Genomic DNA, 21164 nt, shown 5'->3' with positions numbered 1-21164 from the left:
GTGAGTAATCGCTCTCTGGTCGCCGTCGCCGTCCCTGAGTCTGACCTTGTACTCAAGTCTTAACCATGGCGACGATGCATCCCTTCTTCAAGTCCCCCTTCTTCAACTTCGAGTACCTTCGCCTTCTCGCCATGGCGCCCCACGAGGGCGCCGAGATCGGTGAGGCCCTCGAAGCAGCCGCCAAAATCAAGGATCTCGAACCGGAATCGTGGTTCAGCGCCTTCCTCGATGCCGGTAACAAGGCAGAAGAGATCGCTCAGGAGGCCGAACAAGCAGGCGACCGTGTATCCGCACGTCGTGCCTACCTCCGGTCCTCCAACTACATCCGCGCGGCGCAATTCATGCTCAACGAGGGCCCGATCGGGAACGACCAGCGCGTTCTTCCGAGTATTGAGCGCGCTATTGCAAACTTTCGAAAGGGTGTCCAATATCGCGATGGGAGAACGTTCTTTCTGGAGATACCGTACGAAGATGGGCTCAAGTTGCCCGGCTACCTCTACCTGCCCGAACCTGCCAGGCGCATTCCGGGTCGCAAGATTCCTATCCTACTAAACTCCGGGGGAGGCGATTCGACACAAGAGGAGATCTACTTTGTCAACCCGGCATTTGGGCCCGAACTCGGGTATGCCGTGGTCACCTTCGAAGGACCCGGTCAGGGAATTGTGCTTCGTCGCGACAAGCTACCGATGCGCCCAGACTGGGAAGTTGTCACCAGTGCGGTCTTGGATCACCTCTTTGACTTCGCCACCCGCCATCCCGAGCTGGAGCTCGACTTGGATCACATTGCTGTCACCGGGGCCTCGATGGGGGGATATTTTGCCCTGCGTGCGGCCGCCGACGCCCGGATCAAGGCTTGCGTTAGCGTCGACGGATTCTACAGTTTAGCCAGTTTTGTCGGCGGCAGAATGCCCGGGCCCCTCTTCCACGGCTTCATGAACGGCTGGCTGCCCGACGCGGTCTTCAACGGCATTTTGCGGTCTCTCCAGCGATTCGACTTCCAAGCGCGATGGGAGCTCAATCATCTAAAGTGGGCCACCGGCACTACCACCGAGGCCGACATCATGCGGAGTTTCGGCGACTATACACTACTCAACCCAGACGGGACCGAGTATCTTGCCAACGTAAAGTGTCCCACGTTGGTCACTGGCGCTGGAGCAAGCTGGTACTTTGACCCGGCAACCACCACCGACAAGATTTACGACTGCCTGACGAGTCTGACACCGGGTGTGGACAAGGAAAAGTGGATCGCCCAGGACATCGCCCACGGAGGGCTCCAGGCCAAAATCGGTGCGTTCGGTTACTCGGTGCACAGAACCTTCCAGTGGTTAGACGCCAATTTTGGGATTGAGAGAGAGCCATTGGAGGCGAAATCTGATTTGCGTGAGCTGGTCCAGTAGTTTGGTAAATGGTCACGTAGCCCTGAGGGATACTCATGGTTGGGAAAGCGATTCGAAAGAGACATTCAAATTTCGTCAGTTAGTTAGTTCGCTGAAGAGTATAGTAGTATATTATTTGATCCAAAGCAAGTTTAGATCAATGAGACATCTCACTGGTGGAGTGGGTCCAACTCTCTGCGCCGATGTGAAGTGCATGAGGGAAATCCCCGTCTAGACACGCTGACCCCATGCCACAACCATCTCAACCCTTCCTCCCTCAATCTCCAGCTCCTCCCTCACCCGGTCTGGCAAGGATGACAGTTGCTCATCCGTGAAAGAATTTGACACACTCCGCGCGACCGACACCAGGGGCCGAATAGGCCCGGTCACCCCATGAATACTCTGGGAATGTAATTCGGGCTTCGCCTTCTTCCCCAAGGAAACGATGACTCTCTTCTCTTGGACGTTCTGCAGGCCCACTTCCTCCAACATGGACTTCAGCTCATTAGCGAAGTCACCCACCTTGATCCCGGCCCAGATCTCGGAGGCCATGCGCGCGAAGTCGGTCATGGCGGGACCGTTGCTGGGGGCGCCGAACGCATTCAACTCCATGAGCTGGACCCAGCCGCCCGGCTTCGTCACGGAGGCAAGGCCCTTGATCACATCGACGGGCCTCTTGGGGCTGGAGCCCGCCAGGCTCCCTCGGACATGAACGAGGTCGAATGCGTCTTTGTGCTCGTCGGCCCATGGCTCGCTGAAAGATTGGGGGAAGTATGTAATGCCGTCGGGTTGCTCAGGGAAGAGCTCCGGCTCGATATCGCTGCCGAAGTACTGGTGTTCGGCTAAGGCCGAGTTCCGCACGTCGCGAAGCCAGATACCTATAAACCAATATCAGTCGACATTCATCAGGATGTTGGAGGAGGGCCGCTAACCGTCCGCGGTGCCGCAGTCGAGGATCTTCTTTCCCGTCTCCTGGAGGTCGAGAGGTGCCAAGACAAGCTTGCCATCCATGGCATCATAGTATGTCGCGTGGAGGGCAGCCAGGCGTTCCAGCTCGGTCGTGTGACCAGCTTTCTTCGTCATGTCCATAAAATTATCCATTGTATGTAGTGCTGTAATGTTCACTGCTGGGCAAGGTTGGTAGCTGAGAAAGTCTATCGGACAGGGCTGGTCTTAAACAGGTCGCCTGGAATGTCTGCGAGCTAGTGTCATCACATGTTCTCCGTTTGGTTTCTCCTTTCACCTATTTTAGTGCTCGCGATCCACCCGCTACAGTACTTGATACCGAAGGTGGGAACTTGGCACCGAAACAAAGGTACAGTACTACAGTAGTCCGTACGCCGAAAGCCAAGCTCGCGGAGGCGAACATTAATTCCTGCTTCGCGGAGACCCGTGTTGATGGCGTCCTTGACGGCGGGAGGAGGTTGTCATACATCGAATCGAATGCCATGGTAAAGGCACTATCAAAGATCCGACCATTCACCCGAACACTGATGTCTCCCTTCATGACATTGTTCTGTTGACGCACCTTCTTGCAGCCTGCATTGGGGCTGTAGTGGGCCGTAACGCCATCGAGGTTCAAGCCCGTGGGGAAACCTATGCTGGCGATAATCGCATCGCCTTCGGTCAAGGCATCGTTCCCAGTGCTCTGCGGCATCCGCGTTTGCAGTTCCGTTCTCACCGTTCCCCTTGTCTAAACAAGTTTCTATTAGCACGTGTCGTTAGATTCATACTGTGCATCAGAGATGTCAGGATCGCGGTGCGATCAAGATGGGAAAGATGCTTGAATCCTGTCAGCGGAGATGGGGCAATTTTACCACTAGGATTCAACACCTTACCCCTTGCCGTCTATATCAACCCTGACGGCATTTCATGGCTTCAAGATAAGCCGATTTCAAAGAAGCCACGTAGTCATATTGCACTTTAAATAGCTTCGTTTCGATCGTCTAAATCAAGATAATCAGACCTTCATTGAGCTTCGATTCTGCATACAAATTACTAGGCAATACGAAACCTTCATGAACCAAAAAATCCTAAAGATGCAGCGTAGCTGCGAGAGAGCTATCTACCGTGTGGATCAGATAACACACTACCTAAACTACATTAGGAAGAAGCGGTCCAACACACCCTCCTATAGCTGCGGAAAGCAGCGAAAAACGCTCAAATTGTTTAAACCGTCTAAACTGCCCGATTCGTTCAAAAATGCAATAAAAATCGAACGATCGAAATCAGCGTCCATTTCATTTTAGAGTTTAGTGCGAAAACGGTCAAACTTCGGTCCGGCGAGCGCTTTAGTGAGGCCATCGGCCACATTATCGTCGGTATTGACGTATGAAAACTCTACGATCTTATCGGTGATTGCATCCTTGGCGAAAAGTAGCGAATGTCAAGCCAGCAGAGTGATAGAGAATAGTACAGTTTCTTGATCAGGGACAGGGCATTGGCGGAATCAGTATAAATCTGTACGGGATAATCAATGCTTCTATCTACCGATTCAATTAGTTTCTTCAACTACATGGCCTGTTTGGTTGTAGCGTCCCACGCGATAGATTCAGCGATAGACGAGATAGGGGCCACGATCGATTGCTTCTTGCTTTGCCAAAAGATTGGGGGTCCTCTGTAGAAGAAGATGAACGCCTCAGTGGAGCGGGATTTCTCGCAATCTGCATGGGATAAATCGATATATCCGTATAGGGGACCTTCGGGATCGCGTCCTAAAACGAGATCAGATTCGGGATTTTTTATCAAGAACCTGAATATGGTTAGCGTCGCGTTCATATCGTTCTCATTGGGAGCCATGTTCTTGCGTAGAACGCGGTATACGGGGAACTTGATGTCAGGACGAGTCTTCAGCAGCCAATTTAGACGGCCATTCTTTTTGCTGAAGTCCAATTTCCTTTCGGGATCAAATACAGGGGCGTCTGTTGGTTTCCAACCGGGTATCAGTAACTGCATTGTTCCTTAGTGGGCACCAAAGCCGAACAGTCCATGGATACGACGTGATCATTCATTATTTTATAAATGTTATGATTATATGGACATTTTTCAGATTTTAGCCTGACTGCGCAGCTCGATCTGCTGGTCGATAACATCCCTCGTCATCTGCTCCAACGACCGCCAGTGCATCCCCAATTCCGTCTCGGCCTTGGTCGTATTAACGGGCCAAGACTCTCCGGCAATCTCCTCTGAGATCTTGAACCCAAGGTGCGGGTACTCCTTCTTCACAATCGCTGCCACGTCCCTCCAAAAGGCCTTCTTCCCAGCGAGTAAGTACGATGACCCGTCCGGGATATTGTCGGCCAAGGCCTTGACATGGCCCTCGGCAACATCGTCGATATGGACAGCAGTAATGGGGACCAGTGGTTTCCCACCGGCAACGGTAAGGAAGAAAAGGGCGTTGGTGCCACTCAGCTCCTCGGCAGTGGTCTGGAGGGGGTTGTGTCCATACACAAAGGCAGGGTGGATGGTCACGAGGGAGAAACTAGGGTTCTCGGTCTTCTTGAAGTCCCAGCTAGCTTGATTTGCAAGGAGCTTAGAGGCGTGGTAGAGACTCATGCCCGTAGCTTCATCATTAGCACCAGTGAAGTCGGCAGTCTGGTCGACCGACAAGTCCCAGTCATTGTCCTCTGTCGGATGCGGTCAGCATCTAGCTAAAACAATCAAGACAAAAGACTGCATCCAGCTCTGATGGCTCACCTTTAATGACTCCTCCTTCGGGAAGACCCGAGGGAGGTGTTAAAGCAGCAATTGAAGAAGTAATAACCACCTTCTTAATGCTGCTAACCTTAGCAGCTTCCTTCAGGATAGCCGTGGTGCCTTTAACGGCTGGGCCAAAGTATGTCTCTGGGTTGGTTCCATGGGGCATGGGCGAGGCAATGTGCAGCACGTAGTTGGCTCCATCTAGCTTTCCGGCAAAGGAAGACTGCTGTGTGATATCTGGGGTGATGACAAAGTCGATTCTGTCTTCAAATTCAGACAGGGCCGCCTTTAGGTTGGGAATCTGTTCTTCCTTGCGAACGCTAATCCGCAGACTGTAGCCAGCTTGTAGAGCCTTGATGGCGACAGCACTGCCGATGAAGCCCGTTGCTCCTGTGATAAAGATGAGGCCGGAGGGCATGGTGATAGGATCAGATGCGGAAATTCGGGGATAGATTCAGGCGGGATTATATAGCTCTAGCTAGCCCTTGAGAAAATGTGTGATTTAATCAAATGTAAAGGTGTGTTGAATAATCGAGCAGGGTTATTTACTTGTTGACTGGATCTCAGTTCCAGATCTTATACTCTCCAGCTTTATACCTACTGAAACGTATAATCTGGTGATTCAGAACAGGATGATTATTGATCAATAGGTTATTAATCATAATCGTGACGCCATACCCCGAGGTAGTTAGTTAACTAACTAACTATTCGAGCCATATGACCAATCATGAAATGATAACGTGATTCCCGGCTGTTCCGGGGTATTTATCTAACTAACACTAACCGGACGTCGATCCGATTACTGATCTATCCGACAACCCCACTCCCAAGTATCCATGTATTTCTAGGTATTTGAATTCTCAACTTTGTAACGTGAGCCAGGAAGTAAGTCAGTGAGCGCGAGAATCTTTAATCAACTACAGTTGGGCGCTCCCAGGCTCGTAGAGCATTTCCTCGTCTACTTTTATGAAAATTGCTATATGAGATAGTCGGACTTACGTCCTAAACATCCTCACTAACAAGCGAGTGAATGTTTACTAATAAACAGCTTTCAATTTACCACACATTAAAAGAGTTCTCTACAAAAATGAATTGTGATAACATCTCTTACTGGGCTCGTATTGGTATTCCGCCGGAAAGTCGGTGGCTAACGTATTCGGCATCTTAGTTATGTGGAGCCGGGAAGATTAGTCGTGTATGGGCGCATGCCGTTGGCCTTGCAGAGAACTGTCTAGTAATGATCACTTAAGGTGATGCAGAGAATTAGAATCTCTGTTGAGGTGGGCTCGGCTATATTTATAATGCTTAAGAGCGGCGTGAAAGTCTTACATATTTGTTCAGCGTTTGACATCCTCTACTTGAAAAAAATTACTGCGATTCCTTTCAGCTTATAACCAAATACCCAACATGCCTCTTTGGCTCATTTTTCACCCAACTGGCACTTTCGAGGACACCGCTTCGAAGAAAGCTTTGACCGAAGACGTCACGAAAATATACACCCGAATCGGCCTCCCTGCGTTCTATGTGGTCATCAACTTTATTAAGCTTTCACCCGGAGACACCTGGGTCGGTGCTGAAAACAGAACGGAAAACCCGTTTATTCGAATTGTTGCCGAACACATTGCTGTTCGGCTCGACAATGAGGACAACGTTTACAACTCTACATGTAACGCGATTGAAAAAGCCTTGAAGCCTCATGTTGCCGATAGAGGTTATGATTGGGAATTCCATGTCGATGAAACTGAAAGGAGACTATGGCGGGTCAATGGACTAGTTCCTCCTCCGTTTGGAAGTGATGCGGAGAAGATTTGGGCGAAGGAAAACAAGCCCGTCAGGTGGGAAGGCGCTTAGTGCTTAAGCTAGCCTGGGATGCGAATTCCGATATGTGGAAGAGAAATTGCCCGCGATGGATCACTTGCAATCTCTTTCATAGTGGTGGTCTGATGGGTTGCCCATAATCCTCTGTACCTTCGGTTGTTGGAGATGGCACTGTTTGTCATGGCGCAAGCTGCAGTTGATTAGTTCTGTTTAGAATAGTCGATCATCTTCATGGAAAATTCTCAACACCGGCCTTAACCATAATTCTGAGCCTAATATATGCAACCACGCGTACTTGATTATTGTCAACCGTATGTGACCGCTAGTCACATAGGAGACCTTCCTATTCCGGACATCGGTATTGGTAACAACCGATCCCCGAGGATTATGCAGATTTTTCTGATATTTCCACGGCTCAAAAGTTATGTCTCTTCTAGCTGCCTTTTTAGGCTAGATTGCTTATCATTCTTCATGTATTTAATCCACCGTTCGCCGCTAGATTGAAAGAATCAGACCTTCATCATTCGATATTCCTAAGGGTACATTACTAGCAATTACGCCTAGAGAGAGGGTGCTTCCTGGTTAACAATTTGCGTGTCTGGCCTGAAAACAACTGGTTCGATGACCCCATCAGACTAGGGTCTTCATCAGCGAACCTAAAGATAACTATCGTACCTCCGCAAGACGAATCCAATCATGCGCTGCGCCAGCCAGAGAGTCAAAGGTACACTATAAAGTGGTCTATAACTGGGTGAAAAGTTGGGTCTTCAAGGAAATTGATTGCTGCGTAGTAGGCATGGTTATAACCGAACTGCATTTCACCTGCTTGCGAGGGATCAAAGTAAATAGGCCCTCTATCGATAGTATAGAGATTCGAGTCTGAAAGATTCCTTGATATCGACGAACATCTTCATCCACAAATTCCGCGGCTGGAAAACCCCAACCAAGTCAACGTAACAAATCGCGGGTGTTGATTTTTCCAATCCAAAAGAGTACGACTCTCCACTGCCTGCATCTCTGTGGTGACCCAGGCATCCAGCTCAAAGGACTTCGTCACTCTGGAATGATAACCTGGGTCGACGCAATTAGTTTCCAATCCTTGAGCGCAGCATCCCGATGCTCCGCTGCGATTGCTGCGTAGTCATCGCTGCCGAGCGTCTTGCGGAAGGTCTCGATGTTCGTGTATTTGACCAACACCACCGCGTCCCATTTTTCACCGTCTTCACCAACAATCTTTGATGCGGGAAGCCCAAGGTAGATCAATTCGAAGCCCCCAGCTTCGGTTGCAAGTCTTCGAAATTCAGTCACATATCTGGCAACCCAGGCCTCCTGGCCACTGCAGGGAGAATGTTTGCTTCCTTTCGGATAGTGCGCTTGGTCGTAGAAACGGAGAAGGTTGAGCATAAAGATAGGCTTATCTTTGGGAAGATCCGCGGGTATATTATCAAGAAGATGCTCCCACTTTGCCATTTTCAATCGGACAACAAATAAGCAGACCCAAATGTTCGGCTGGTTATGATTGTAATGGAATGTAAAAAAAAAAAAAGCCTTCTAACGTGATGGCGATCTTATATCCTCCTGCGACACGAGAGCTTGATATATATCTCCATCAAATCACTGACCGGTTCAGATTGTCCACTGAATCTTGAAATAAGTTCATGTGGAATATGTGGGTCTACCGAAGAAGTGATTATTCAACTGAGTTATATTCAAATGAATGAAGGTCTTAATTCTTCTAACAACACGATAAAGAAGCCGATATTTATGCAATCTCAGGGGCTTCAGGATCGTCATAAATCATACGATTAATGTAGATCGGTTCGCATGTAAGGCGATGATATAAGCGGTTTAGTCATCTTCCGCGGCCACAGTTCAGTCCTTGGACTCGCACGCGATCACTAATCTACGCGATCACTAATCCACCCGGTCCGGTATCTTGAGGACAAGAAAGTTTTCAACCTACTCGAATTTGTCATGATTAGTGACGTACTCCACCTATTTAGATCACTGTGACAGATGCACGTTAAGATGTGGATCCATAGTTTCTAATGGGACTCAAGCGAAGAAACGTAACTAGTTTCTCAGGGCACCGGATTAGGTAATAATCATGCCGAGATGAGAGCCTGGGCTTGCCGATTTTTCCAGGAAGGTTGTTCGATGCCTACGTCTTTGAGGACAGGGATTCCCACGGATGGTTTGAATGAGATTGATTTGATCGGAGGATCAAATAATCAACAGGACCGATTCATCTCATGCACAGTCGCATTGCCAGTTACACGACTATACTATCTTCGGACAAGGTTTGAGCATACGCAAACTTCGACCTGAGTTTGGGAAGCGTTGGAGGTTACTTATCGGTAATACAATGGAATGGCCGAATATGAGTAAGCTTATCCTCGTCAGCGGGGACAACCATTGGGGAAAACGAATATATAAGGCATAGAGTGCATCCTCTAGATCGCGAAGTGTAATTATTTCTTCGGATTAACTCATAATAACACGCCCCTACAATTGCCAACGCTTCCCAGAAAGAAAATGAGAGAAGTTCTAGTTATTGGCGGCACCGGCGCCCAAGGCCTGCCAGTCGTCAAAGGTGCGTATTAAATTATCGTTTTGTTCTCGTTATTGCTCATACCTGACTGTTATATCATAGCCCTTTCCTCCAGCAAAAAATTTTCCGTCCGGGTCCTCACTCGAGATGCAAAGTCTGCTCGGGCGCAAGAAATTGTGAAGCTGCCGAATGTGTCCGTGGTTGAAGGCCGACAGGATAGCCAGGAAGATTTGCATAGAGCCTTCAAGGGCGTTTATGGAGCATGGGTTAACACCGATGGTTTCACCCTCGGGGAGAAAAATGAGCTGTTCTATGGCTGTCGAGCATATGAAATCGCAAGGTATCAGGGGGTGCAGCATTACATCTACGCCTGCACCGACTTCGCCCTTAAGCATGCTAACTGGGATGAGGATTACCACTGGGGTCATAATGACTCCAAGGGCAGAGTGGCAGAATATATTCTGGCCCAAGGGCAGGATGGAATGAAAAGCTCAGTGCTTACCACCGGCCCTTACATGAACATGCTTTGGGATGGCATGTTTGTCCCTACCCAGCAACCTGATGGGACATTTGTCTGGGCTAATCCGGCAAGTACGTCTATACTCCACCAGTACGTTAAATGGGAACCCAGCTGTGACTGACCAATGAATTTTTGTCGGACAGAATCCGGCAAAATACCCCTCATAGCTCTGGAGGATATTGGACATTATTCTCTTTGGCTGTTGAACAATCCCGAGGAATCCGCAGGGCTGGACCTCAAAGTTGCAACAGACGAAGTCAGTTTTGCCGACATAGCTGCCGTTTTCACGGAGGTGACAGGGAAGAAAGGAGTCCACAGGTTCGTACGCTTTGAGGAGTACCTACCCATGGCCGAACCTTTTCCGAACGCTCCTGCGAATTTTGCTGCTGGTCCATATGCTATCAGGGATGAATCAACTATGTCGTGGCGCCGAAATTTTTCAGCTTGGTGGAGATATTGGGGAGAAGGCCGTGCTGAGCGCAGAAATATGGCTCTTCTGGATAGAATCCATCCCGGTCGCATCAAGTCTCTGGGTGCATGGATGAGATTGGTGAACTACGATGGGATACCAAGGAATGTGCTGAAGGGAGTCGAAGACTTGAAACGAGCGGCAGCGTTAGTGCAGCAGCAGCAACTCTCTGGTTGAGTCTACACTTGATGCCAGCAGAATCTTGTCTGTGTAGGCAAGCATATTCTTACGCAAGTCTGTGAAGAGTTCGCTCAGTGGATCTTAATACAAGCCGTAGAAACGGTGTGAGGGTAGGTAGCACTATTCCATGAATAGTGCAGTTTTGAAAGTAAGTTTGCTTTTTAGTTTGCTCTTATCTTGGACTGAGTAATGAAGCTTGTTCCGGATGTCGCGTGATACCGAGACTGAAGGGATCCTGGCTTCCTGTAGAATAATTGAGGACAATACCCTGTGGTCTAAACAGGCATGTGCGTACGATAGCCACGGGCTGAGCTTTAAGACAGGAGAGGATTCCACGTAGAGTTACTATACTGTACCTTGTACAAATTGAAGGAATGCCTTTTTGGCATCCACGCATCCTAACATTGCATTAGGTCACTGCAAACGTGAAGATCTGATCTAATACCTATGGGCCCATCACTACAATTCCTAGCGCTATTGCGTCCGGTTATTTAAGACGGAGTACTGTGCAGCAAGTAATATTGACCCCGGCCGTGACGTTGGATAGCGAGGATTCAATTGAAAAGAAACTGGGGTGTGTAGTAAGGCATTTTTCTGCGCGCGTATACTGACTGAAAATGGAAGTTGTCTTATATGGAGCACATAATTGAGCCTATAATATCGCGAACCACAAAGTAGTAAATGATTTGGCAATCAAATTCAGCTGCGAAGTTAACATTTTCGGTATTTAGAAATCAAGTGGATCCATCAGCGGCCAGCGTGATTCCTGTTGACCCATGCGATGAAATTTGAAAATGCAAAGAATAGGGTAAGGCGCATCCTGCCATAGCCTCAGCGCCTACTCCGAAAGGTGATAATGCAGGAACTTGGCCTGGACTGGGACATTTTGCTGGGAAAGGGGCCTGTCGTATGGTTCAGAATGCCCTCCCGGGACTATATGGAATTGCCTTGGCTCCTTCGCTCGGGCAAAGGCATCCAAGGCAATGCCAGAAGGCGTGAGAAGATTTGCGCAAGGATTGCGCTGAAATGCTCCGGGTTTTCTCTGTGACGGACAACCCCACAAAATAAGAACTCTGTAGCAACTCGACATCACTTTCGACAGACATGATGGCATGCCTTGAGAGTCTCAAAGTCAACTGTTTGAAATGTCCCAGAGATGATTTCCTGTATTCGTCAGCATCACTGTCGGGTTTGTGGTGGCTTTCCTCGTTCCAACCTCTGGAAAGTTCTCCATTGTACCTATCTCCAACAGAAACAGAATGGCCGCTAGAAAGAGCACTACTGCAGCAGGAGGAAAGAAAGAGGCGTCTGCTTCTAGCCCAACAAAGATACTTTGCCGTCAAAAACATGCCTTCGGGTTTTGTGAGGGGTGGTACAGGAAACGTGGGGTGACGAGCAGCGACAGCTTGGATACTTGGCAAAGATGTCACATGCCTTGGAAAGACAAATCGGAGGAGCACGCTTCCAAGTTGATACCTACGCGCAAGTCAATAGTTCGCTGGGTGTTAGTGTCGGAGTTTCAGTGGTACTGTCGAATTTTAAGTCGAGGTGACCACCAGTTGCCGGAGAGTGGGTTCGAGATTCATGGATCGAGGGCCAGCGTGGCTGCAAGGCTAATTTCCTCTGACTTCTGATTCCGTTGGCTAGACGCATGTCCTACGTTTGGTCCCAGTCTTGGTGCCTTGGCCAATAAACCTGATTGACCTGGACACCACGTCTACACGTCCGATCAAGCCTTCCGGCCATCGACGTTAGGCCACTTTGGTCCAGGTGCCCTCTGGGCCGTACGGTAGATGAAAAACGACGCATTTAGTATGGGTTAGCTCTTTCTAACGCGAATTCACAAAAACTAATACTCAAAAGATCACAACCAGCAGCTGTCGCATTCAGCCCAGCCTACTTCACTGGCTATGAGTGGACCGCCACTCTACAATGCTTTCCCCGTATCCAGTTATCCTATTGGGTGCAACCAGCTACCACCGAATGCAAAACCCACTTTTGCCCCGGAATTATTAGGCATGGTTCCTTTCCGCAACCCTACATACTACCCAGCCAGCGGCAACCATTGAGGTATACTCATGAGCGCGATGACATATTCTCCATCACTACTCATCCACTGCATAGCTTGACCACACTATACAGCGTTAATGGACGTTTAACGGTCGATCCACCTCAACCAGAGAGAGTTGTCGATCCATAAGTCCGAATGTAAATGGTGAACCAATTGATACTCAAGAGGCTGACTACTGATAGACCTTTTTCGATAATGAACCAACCAGAATGTTGTTGGACATCCAGTTCCGTCATGGGGTTAGTATTTGACCCTAACCTCGTCTTACCAATGCGTCGACCTCTGATGTAACCCTATAATACTTTGGCTCCAAATATGCTTACGGGCTGCAACCCACATTATCCATGGACGTCAACTTTTCATCCTTCACCGAACTATGCAGCATACCCATTCCCCACTGAGCAAAACGCTCAACCACGCAATTGTCCACCACAAGCTCAATGTTGGGAACGTAGTTGCAAAGGACGACAGTTTTCTACCTTCAGTAACCTATTGCGCCACCAACGAGAGAAGTCAGGCGCAGTCGCTAAACTAAAATGTCCTAACTGTGCTGCAGCATTTACGCGGAAAAACGCCCGGGGCGTTCACGTCGGTTCACGTCGCCCAGGGCTCATGTAGAGGCCGGAAGAGGCGGGCATCTCGATTGGCACCCAAGGAAAGCCGCTCTACGCATGATGTTGCGTCTTTTGACTCAAAGAAAAGAAAGCACTAGTTCTATCCTGTTCGGGGTGATTGAAGAAGCTTTTTGGTCGTACATTGGAGATCAGCACTGGGACAAAAGAAGTAGCCCACAGTCGCAACAGTGGGGTAAGAGTCTCTCGGCTCGGTGATGCTAAAACAATACAGGATGATTTGCATATTTAGCTAGAGAATACCTAGACCGCATGGGTTCAAACCTTCCTACCTTTCTTGCACAGCCGAGCCACCTGAGCCCACGAGGACGTTTCTGAGTGGAGGCTCGAGAATCATCATATACTGATGCCACAGTTTGCCGGATGTGTTAGTCCCGGTCGAGTATTGACTGAGAATAGCCATTCTCTGGTTTGATCCGGTACTACCTATAAGCAGTGTGCGCTTTGAACCCTCCCGGTACCTGGGTCTGGAAGACACCTTGCCTCAATGACGAATCGTTTAGTGTGCTACAGGAACTAGGCTATCTGTAGACCGCCATGTCGTCGGAAGAACGGATCAATGTCAAGATCATTTAGCGCCCACTCAAAGCCCGCGCGGAACCAGATCGATTCATACAGTCAAGGTACCAGGATGGCGTATAAGCCTGTAGAGACCTGACTGATCAATCGAACGGTATACCATGGTAGCTAAGATATAATCAGCATCTGTCTGATTGAGCAACGAAGAGGGCGGTAGACGAACCAAATCAGCAACCATATAAAGAATCTCCAATGGTAACGCGTGTAGCATGTTGTCTGGGTGGATGACCTGTATCCGTGGGTATGCTCTCCATTTAGTTTATAAAGAAAGCTACATAATGTTCGGATATTATATTTTCTCATAAGGCTCGAGTAATTGGTCAATGATGGGTTGACTTGGGAATTAAACTACCTAAAGGATGCATCACCATTTAACCGCACCGGAGCTGCAAATCGGTCAAGATCAAAATATACTTTGCAATTAGAAAATAACATAGATAGCAGCAATTTTCCACGCACTTAATCTGTAAACATGGTCTGGCCTAAATAAACTGCTGGCGATGCTGCCGCCTCAGTCCGCCTTCCCTATATGGCGGCTTGGCAATAGCGCTCAACCCCTTTCCATAGAGAATTCAAGCATTTCACTCCCGATTGAGTAGGCAACACAGCCATGTCGCTGTCAGATTAAGAGTCACACCTGCTCAGAAATAGCTTCAAAATACTCATTTTATGTCAGGATCGCGGTGCGATCAAGATGGGAAAGATGCTTGAATTCCTAAAGATGCATCTACCGTGTGGATCAGATGACACACTAAACTACATTAGGAAGAAGCGGTCCAACAAGAGACATAACACACCGCTGAGCGTCTTGAGCTCCTCAACGGGGGTTGTGGCAGCCATTTTTGCGACCGGCTCGTGAATAAACTTGGGTTTGAATTTTTTTGGGAAAGAAAATAGTCAGCGCCCATTGCTTTGCGCCTCGCCAATACCTATGGAACCAGTAACTAAGTATTTCGGGCCGGACCCATGCGAACTCCACCGGGTCGATGATCAGTCTATCCATGGGTGGACTACAGGGCAAACTTCCCGCCAGCTGAGGATCGGAGTTTCCTCCATCACGTGCCCTTCCGTCGCATTCGGCGCCGTTGCCCAATTTGACCATGGCGTCTCTCCCCGCCCGTCTCTCCCCTCCCACCATGAATGAAATGCCACTTTTGCTGGTTACGAATTTCTCCCAGCCAAGTAAGGCTGGTTCTGTGACGATCGAACTATTCTGTGTATGGACCGACCCCTGACTAGCAAAAGCGAAACGGAGCCATACATTTTCTTCCTCCCTCTAAATCTCCGTTTGATCGTTGCATTCCATATTCCAAGAACCGAGCCCAGCCACTACCATGGGCGACGTCGCCTCCGAACTGCCCTCGAAGAGAAAGTGTCTCGGAGTCAACTGTGCCAATGATGCGGAAGCCTTGCAGTGTCCGACCTGTTTGAAGCTGGGTATGAAAGATGGCTATTTCTGCTCCCAAGATTGCTTCAAGAAGAACTGGGTGGGTTTCCTCATTCGATTGGGGCTGGAATCTGATCGCTGACTGAGCTCGTGCTTTAGGCCGAACACAAGACCGTCCACAAAACAGCTCAAGGCAAGATACAGGATGGTATTTTCCGCAAAATCATCCCTCCGAAGGTTGTCTCTGAACCCGATCCAGTTACCGGACTTTACAATCCTTTCCCGACCTACTCCTTCACCGGGTCGGTTCGACCGGTCTATCCGCTGTCTCCGATGCGTACCCTTCCCAAGTCGATCAGACGCCCCGACTGGTCTGAGACTGGCATCCCAAAGGGGGAACGGCGCTTAAGCCGGGCGAAGATTGATATTCTCGATGCCAAGGGCCAGGAGGCCATGCGCAAGGTGTGTCGTTTAGCTCGGGAGGTATTAGACATCACCGCAGCAGAGCTCCGGCCGGGCATTACCACCGATTACCTGGACGAGGTCTGCCACAAGGCTTGCGTCGAACGGGATGTAGGTGTTACTCACACCCCGATGATATATATATATGTTTGCTAACACACACAGGCCTATCCTTCGCCCTTAAACTATAACCATTTCCCCAAATCGCTGTGTACGTCCCCGAACGAGGTGGTTTGTCACGGGATTCCAGATCAGCGGATCCTTCTCGATGGCGATATCCTGAATCTCGACATCTCCTTATATCACGGGGGGTATCACGCTGATCTGAACGAAACGTATTATGTGGGCGATCGAGCTAAGGCCGATCCTGACTCAGTCCGGGTGGTGGAAACGACACGAGAGTGTTTGGATATGGCAATCGAGCTCGTGAAGCCTGGCATCCTTTTCCGAGACTTTGGCAAGGTCATTGAGAAGCATGCAAACTCCCGAAACTGTGGCGTCCACGCGACCTGGGGTGGACATGGTATCAACACCGAATTCCACCCCCCGCCATGGATCCCTCATTATGCAAAGAGTAAGGTGCCCGGAGTGTGCAAACCCGGAATGACTTTCACCATCGAGCCCATTCTGACGCTGGGAAAACCTCGGGAAATCTATTGGCCCGATGACTGGACTAACGTGACGGTGGATGGCAAACGGACGGCTCAATTTGGTGAGTACAGCATGCATATTACGTACAGAGTCCCAACGCTAACATCTGTGGAGAACACACCTTGCTGGTCACCGAAATTGGGGTCGAGGTCTTGACTGCGAGACTGGAAGACTCTCCCGGAGGCCCGATTCCAATCCCCACGACCGACAACGGCAATAACGCATAGTCCACCTCGTACATACGAATTAAATAACATAGTAGAGTATGGAAATATTAGTCAGATGAAGCCGATAACTAAAGAGAAATAGGAGATTTTCAAGGCACGGTAGCACGTAGGCTAGATCGAACAACATCATGAGAGGAAAGTCCCCAGGAAGTGAGGCCGATGGCAATGTGATTGCAGGGCATGTGAGAGCGAGATGACTGAACGTTCTTCACATTCTCCCGAGGCTCTCCCGACTGAGAGCACTCCAAATACAAATTCAATACATTCAATAGAACGAAGTTGTTTTGCCCATCTAAGGTTGCATAGCGAAAAATCTGGAGATAGAACAATTTCATTGAATGCACTTCCAATGGAATGGCATAACTATCCGTCCCAGGTCGTTAGTCTAGCATAGCGCCTGCGTAAGAAGACGGGTTCAGTCCAATGGATGCCCGGTTCGAGGGACTCTTACACCGTCGTATATTCAGGAGACATGCATCCCCGACCACCGGGTCTTGCTCGACCTCAGTGCGGCGCAGAAAGCCTACGTAATACGCGCTGCGTGGCTCGGTCTTGACTTGGTATGGTTTGGGGCGATTGACCATGCTCGACACCGACTCAAAGGAATCTCGTTCCCGTGCGCATCCTTTGCCTTGTGGATCTGAAATACTGCCAGCAGTCGTACGACGGTGATGTAAACGCTCACATCCGCGAAAAAGCGGCCGGCACAGGCTCATGGGCCGTAGCCAAAGGGATCGGGCTCATTTAGGGGCACCATGTACCTCTCCGGCTTGAAGAGGTCTGGCTCGGAGTAGTTCCTTCAGGTCGCAAGAACCACCAGAGGAAGGGAAGTAAATACGATCCCTTCGGAATGAGGTACTCTCCGTAAACGATGCCTTCTTCGGATTTGCGATTATCGCCGATTAACTGTGATATTTACTAGCGTAAGGTTTCAAGATGATCTAACCTTGCACTCTGCATCAGGTCCGAACGCCGACCACGGTGCCGGTCCACCTCCTGGACTCGCTACAAAAGCTCTCACACCACCCTGCATCCCCCAATGGGGATACCCAGCTCAGAGTTTCCCACCATTCCACGAAACTTTGTCAGACCCATTACCACCATGGCCGAGCCCATCCAAAAGAGACGCCTCCTGCGCATGACAGTAGCGCAATACCGCCAACCAGACGTCAGTGAAGAGGACTTCCATCGCTGGGTGACCGAGCAACATGCCGCAAGCGCGGCCAAGGTTCATGCCAAGAATGGGATCGAGGGTTTTTCGATCGTAAGTGCCTCGTACGATGCGCCACCGGCGTGGTCTGACTAGCTACTGATACATAATTTTGTAGTATTTCGCTCCGAAGTCCTTCCGGGACATGACGGCGCAGTTGAACGCCCAAAGGGGTAGCCCCTGGGTGGTCCGCGACTACGACGCCCAGGTCGAGTATTACTTCCGCGACATGGAGACATTCTACAAGGGGGCGTCAGACCCGGAGTTCCAGGTGCTCAAGGCCAAGGAGAAGCCCTTTATTAGTGGAATCCATGCCGAGATCAGTATCGGGTGGGTAGAGACCTACGTGAGCGATGGGAAGGTGGTGAACATCGGTGAAGATGGTAAACCCGAATATCCAGCGTTTGCGCAGCTCAGTGTGGCGCCCTAGGCGGATCTTTGGTAGGAGGCGAAGCGACAGCGATTGACTTTTCTGATGAGTTTGACAATATCGAGACAGGACGAATTGTACCTACTTATGACCTTTCAGAATGCTAATGGCACAAGGGAAATCCGTTTTTATATTTCTGCCAGGTCGAATAACTAACCTAATCTGCGCCAGCGCCCAGTTTCCTGTCATCCCCACATCGCAACGCCAGTCGCCACACTACGTGGAGGAGTTTCATCGTGGAATCTTCTTTAGTCCGTATTGCCTGTACCGTCACTTTGGCGACGCCGCTCAGCCCGTAACCGCCCAGGGTGCCCTGCTCGCCTATCGTCCGGGCAGGTCGCATCATCTCATTCATTTGGTCGTGGATCTGTGTCATAGTGGCCTCGATGATGCAGATCAAGACTAGTGGCCGAGTCGACGACGACGCAGGTAATTGAAAGCAGCCGATGGCGAGCCTGGGTAGTTGCACGGGGAAGTGCTCCCCCGCTGTCGATCCCCCCATAGTCAATCGCACTTCTGTCCATGCTTTGATGTGCTGCAAGATCATGTCATACGCCTCGATTAGACAAAGATAACTGGATAGAACCAGCAGCTGGGAGGGTTGGTCTAGTGTCAGCGCCGCTGGGGGCGATCCGGTATGTGTCTGGCGGGTCTTGTATTGAGAGAAGATATCATTGAGAGTTTCCGTATACTGATGGGAGAGTTTGAAGGTGCGACCTACTGCCAGTTCCTGGGGGAAATTGGGATCGTTGCTCGTCTTGGAGTTGGTCCACGGGCTGTGCTCTACATCGACCGACGGAATAGCCAGCATATGCTGATGAAGCTCCACATTTATGTCTGACAATTTACGAACCCACGAGGTCATGTCTCCCGTCTGTTTGGACGTTTGTTGCGAGTATGAGCTCTGGGTGCCACTGCTGTTCGAATATGGTCGACTCGAGACGGATTGCCCGCACCCAGAATCCTCTGTTGTGTCTTCACCGCTGCTGTTCAACGCCGTACCGTCCTCATGGTCGAAGTTCATAAGCTCGTTCGCTTCATGTGGCGGACCGTTCTTGTCTTTGGGAGCCACTGTCCTGGTTAGAGACAAGCGATGTTGGGAGTGTGCGGTCGGTGGTTTGGCGTAGGACAGCAATGTGGATGTGGAGGGTTGGAGATAAGAGCTTTGTGATGCGGCGTGGAGTTCATGCTGATGTTCCGGTTCGAGTCGCCCACCCATACAGCTCCGTGGCTCCGGAGGAAAGGGTTGACTCTGCGGATGATTCTGAATAGGCCCTAGATCCATTCCGGACTGCAAATCGCGCGCTTCCAGGGGATTGCCCATTTCCGACTGCGGCGACGCAAAGTCCAGTCCTAGATCCAAGTCCGCGGGAAAGTCTAACAAGCTCGAGGGGAGAGATGGAAATCCGCTGGCACGTCTTTGTTCGTCTGCTCTGGTGGATTTACTTTGCCAAGGTGTTAGCTCTTAGATGTCCTCCAACATCTGCTAGTGAAAACCCGGGCTTACCTAGGGATTGTGTCGGGTTGGCATTCGATATTCCTGTTGGTTGCTGCGTTGTGTGTGCCCGTGGGCGATGTCTGGATCTCACGGGCCTTGGGGCACACTGGACGCCTGCTTTCTGACAGCGGACACAGGGCTCACTGTTGTTCTCCCGGCGGCATCGTAGCTTCTGGCCGTGACAGCGGTCGCATGCCCTGTGCAACAGCCCGAGATCATGAACAAGCATACTCATGGTGTCTTTGAATTATCCCCTTATTTCTCTTTTCTGTCAAAGGGAATTTGAAGAAGGGTTGGATCTGTCAAATAGTATCCTGACCACACATTGATTTTTTTCGGCCGCTACCGACGATGGATCGTCCGCCGTGCATTTCGCGTTCTTATGGTCGCCTGCAGCATTTTAAATAAACTAATTCAGAACAATCCAACCACATACTACTGCAGAGGGCGACAAGGAATCCCATCCTGGCGCTAAAATGAATGGGGGGATCGAAAACAACATCCCCATTTTCCACCATCCCCAGCGCTGACCCCGAGACATGACATCCTGCGCCGCAAGTCAAAATGGTTATGACAAATAACAAATCCAGCTATCAGGCAGGCAAGGGTGGAGTAAAATTATCGCAATCACACCCGGGCAGCGTCTATTTACCTGAATGAAGGCAATTGGCTCGAGATTCGTCCACAATAATGCGGCGCAGGAGATGCCTCCACCGAACCCCTGTCAAAAATGCACCTCTCTCTTGGCCGCTGATCGTCTTCCCCTCATTTAGAGACACCGTGACAGTTAGACAAATTATGGGAGATAGAATCTGTTAAGTAATGATAGGGATCGGCTTACAAGTCTAAGATTAGTACTCCCGCGCAGCCCACTGGGTGCGATAACCCTTGTTGACCTATTCTAGGCCACTCTAATAATTTCGGGATTGATATAGCAGATCGTCTAGCTAAAGAAGCTGTCGGCCTGAAAGGAACGCATCCCTTCTGAAGACTAGTATCGGGAGAGAAACGGTTTATTCGTAATTAGATCTATAAGGAATGGGAACAAGAATGGAGGTTATCTAAAAAAGGCGAACATTTGCGCGGGATTGACAGCACGCTCCCCTCTATACATCTCGCTGTTAAGAAGTTAAGCATATTTACCAATATACTTGCGGACTGATTATTCATGGCTGGCGTCTTACGGGGAACTCTATCGCTTTCAGGACGATAAATGTGAGTGCGGGGTGAAAGAAATGGTTGTTTATGTTCTGGTGGACTGCCCTCTACTGAGGGTCCTACGCACTGTAGGCCGTGATGAGGCTCAAAGATTGTCCGCATGAAATGGTACATTGTAAATAGATACACAAGGATAGATATAGTTGTGGTGGCCTGCATATCGCTTTCAAATTTGCGAGGGGTCAG

General features: G+C 49.7%; 10 protein-coding genes across 10 annotated transcripts; 5 read left to right on the top strand and 5 right to left on the bottom strand.

Moving 5' to 3' along the window:
* Window positions 1-74: 74 nt before the first annotated feature.
* On the top strand, window positions 75-1397 carry psoB (hydrolase psoB; the record flags this gene model as incomplete). The annotated part of the gene is made up of 1 exon (XM_053100651.1): window positions 75-1397. The coding sequence occupies one exon, from the start codon at window positions 75-77 to the stop codon at window positions 1395-1397; it is 1323 nt and encodes a 440-aa protein (XP_052955668.1).
* A 210-nt stretch (window positions 1398-1607) lies between these two features.
* Window positions 1608-3033, bottom strand: psoC (methyltransferase psoC; the record flags this gene model as incomplete). The annotated part of the gene is made up of 3 exons (XM_053100650.1): window positions 1608-2254; window positions 2309-2450; window positions 2662-3033. 3 exons carry the CDS (start codon window positions 3031-3033, stop codon window positions 1608-1610), a joined length of 1161 nt encoding a protein of 386 aa, XP_052955667.1.
* An 854-nt stretch (window positions 3034-3887) lies between these two features.
* On the bottom strand, window positions 3888-4331 carry KD926_007765 (uncharacterized protein; the record flags this gene model as incomplete). The annotated part of the gene is made up of 1 exon (XM_053100649.1): window positions 3888-4331. One exon carries the CDS (start codon window positions 4329-4331, stop codon window positions 3888-3890), a length of 444 nt encoding a protein of 147 aa, XP_052955666.1.
* A 90-nt stretch (window positions 4332-4421) lies between these two features.
* On the bottom strand, window positions 4422-5493 carry KD926_007764 (putative 3-beta hydroxysteroid dehydrogenase/isomerase; the record flags this gene model as incomplete). Its single annotated transcript, XM_053100648.1, has 2 exons — window positions 4422-5002; window positions 5073-5493. 2 exons carry the CDS (start codon window positions 5491-5493, stop codon window positions 4422-4424), a joined length of 1002 nt encoding a protein of 333 aa, XP_052955665.1.
* Window positions 5494-6482: 989 nt separating this feature from the next.
* Window positions 6483-6926, top strand: KD926_007763 (tautomerase family protein; the record flags this gene model as incomplete). The annotated part of the gene is made up of 1 exon (XM_053100647.1): window positions 6483-6926. One exon carries the CDS (start codon window positions 6483-6485, stop codon window positions 6924-6926), a length of 444 nt encoding a protein of 147 aa, XP_052955664.1.
* A 1020-nt stretch (window positions 6927-7946) lies between these two features.
* On the bottom strand, window positions 7947-8363 carry KD926_007762 (uncharacterized protein; the record flags this gene model as incomplete). Its single annotated transcript, XM_053100646.1, has 1 exon — window positions 7947-8363. The coding sequence occupies one exon, from the start codon at window positions 8361-8363 to the stop codon at window positions 7947-7949; it is 417 nt and encodes a 138-aa protein (XP_052955663.1).
* Window positions 8364-9428: 1065 nt separating this feature from the next.
* Window positions 9429-10610, top strand: KD926_007761 (NmrA/HSCARG family protein; the record flags this gene model as incomplete). Its single annotated transcript, XM_053100645.1, has 3 exons — window positions 9429-9486; window positions 9547-10035; window positions 10108-10610. The coding sequence occupies 3 exons, from the start codon at window positions 9429-9431 to the stop codon at window positions 10608-10610; spliced, it is 1050 nt and encodes a 349-aa protein (XP_052955662.1).
* A 4619-nt stretch (window positions 10611-15229) lies between these two features.
* fpaI (putative methionine aminopeptidase, type I) lies at window positions 15230-16622 on the top strand (the record flags this gene model as incomplete). The annotated part of the gene is made up of 4 exons (XM_053100642.1): window positions 15230-15382; window positions 15442-15855; window positions 15910-16456; window positions 16510-16622. The coding sequence occupies 4 exons, from the start codon at window positions 15230-15232 to the stop codon at window positions 16620-16622; spliced, it is 1227 nt and encodes a 408-aa protein (XP_052955661.1).
* Window positions 16623-17724: 1102 nt separating this feature from the next.
* KD926_007759 (EthD domain-containing protein) lies at window positions 17725-18262 on the top strand (the record flags this gene model as incomplete). The annotated part of the gene is made up of 2 exons (XM_053100641.1): window positions 17725-17886; window positions 17951-18262. The coding sequence occupies 2 exons, from the start codon at window positions 17725-17727 to the stop codon at window positions 18260-18262; spliced, it is 474 nt and encodes a 157-aa protein (XP_052955660.1).
* Window positions 18263-18419: 157 nt separating this feature from the next.
* fumR (Zn(II)2Cys6 domain-containing transcription factor fumR) lies at window positions 18420-19995 on the bottom strand (the record flags this gene model as incomplete). The annotated part of the gene is made up of 3 exons (XM_053100640.1): window positions 18420-19707; window positions 19770-19866; window positions 19992-19995. 3 exons carry the CDS (start codon window positions 19993-19995, stop codon window positions 18420-18422), a joined length of 1389 nt encoding a protein of 462 aa, XP_052955659.1.
* Between the last annotated feature and the right edge of the window lie 1169 nt (window positions 19996-21164).

This window comes from Aspergillus affinis (genome assembly GCF_023601865.1).
Source record: "Aspergillus affinis strain CMG 70 chromosome Unknown NODE_48_length_219146_cov_87_397053, whole genome shotgun sequence".
NCBI lineage: Eukaryota > Fungi > Ascomycota > Eurotiomycetes > Eurotiales > Aspergillaceae > Aspergillus > Aspergillus affinis.
Note: the sequence above shows the minus strand (reverse complement) of the source record. Positions and strands in the feature narration are given on the sequence as shown.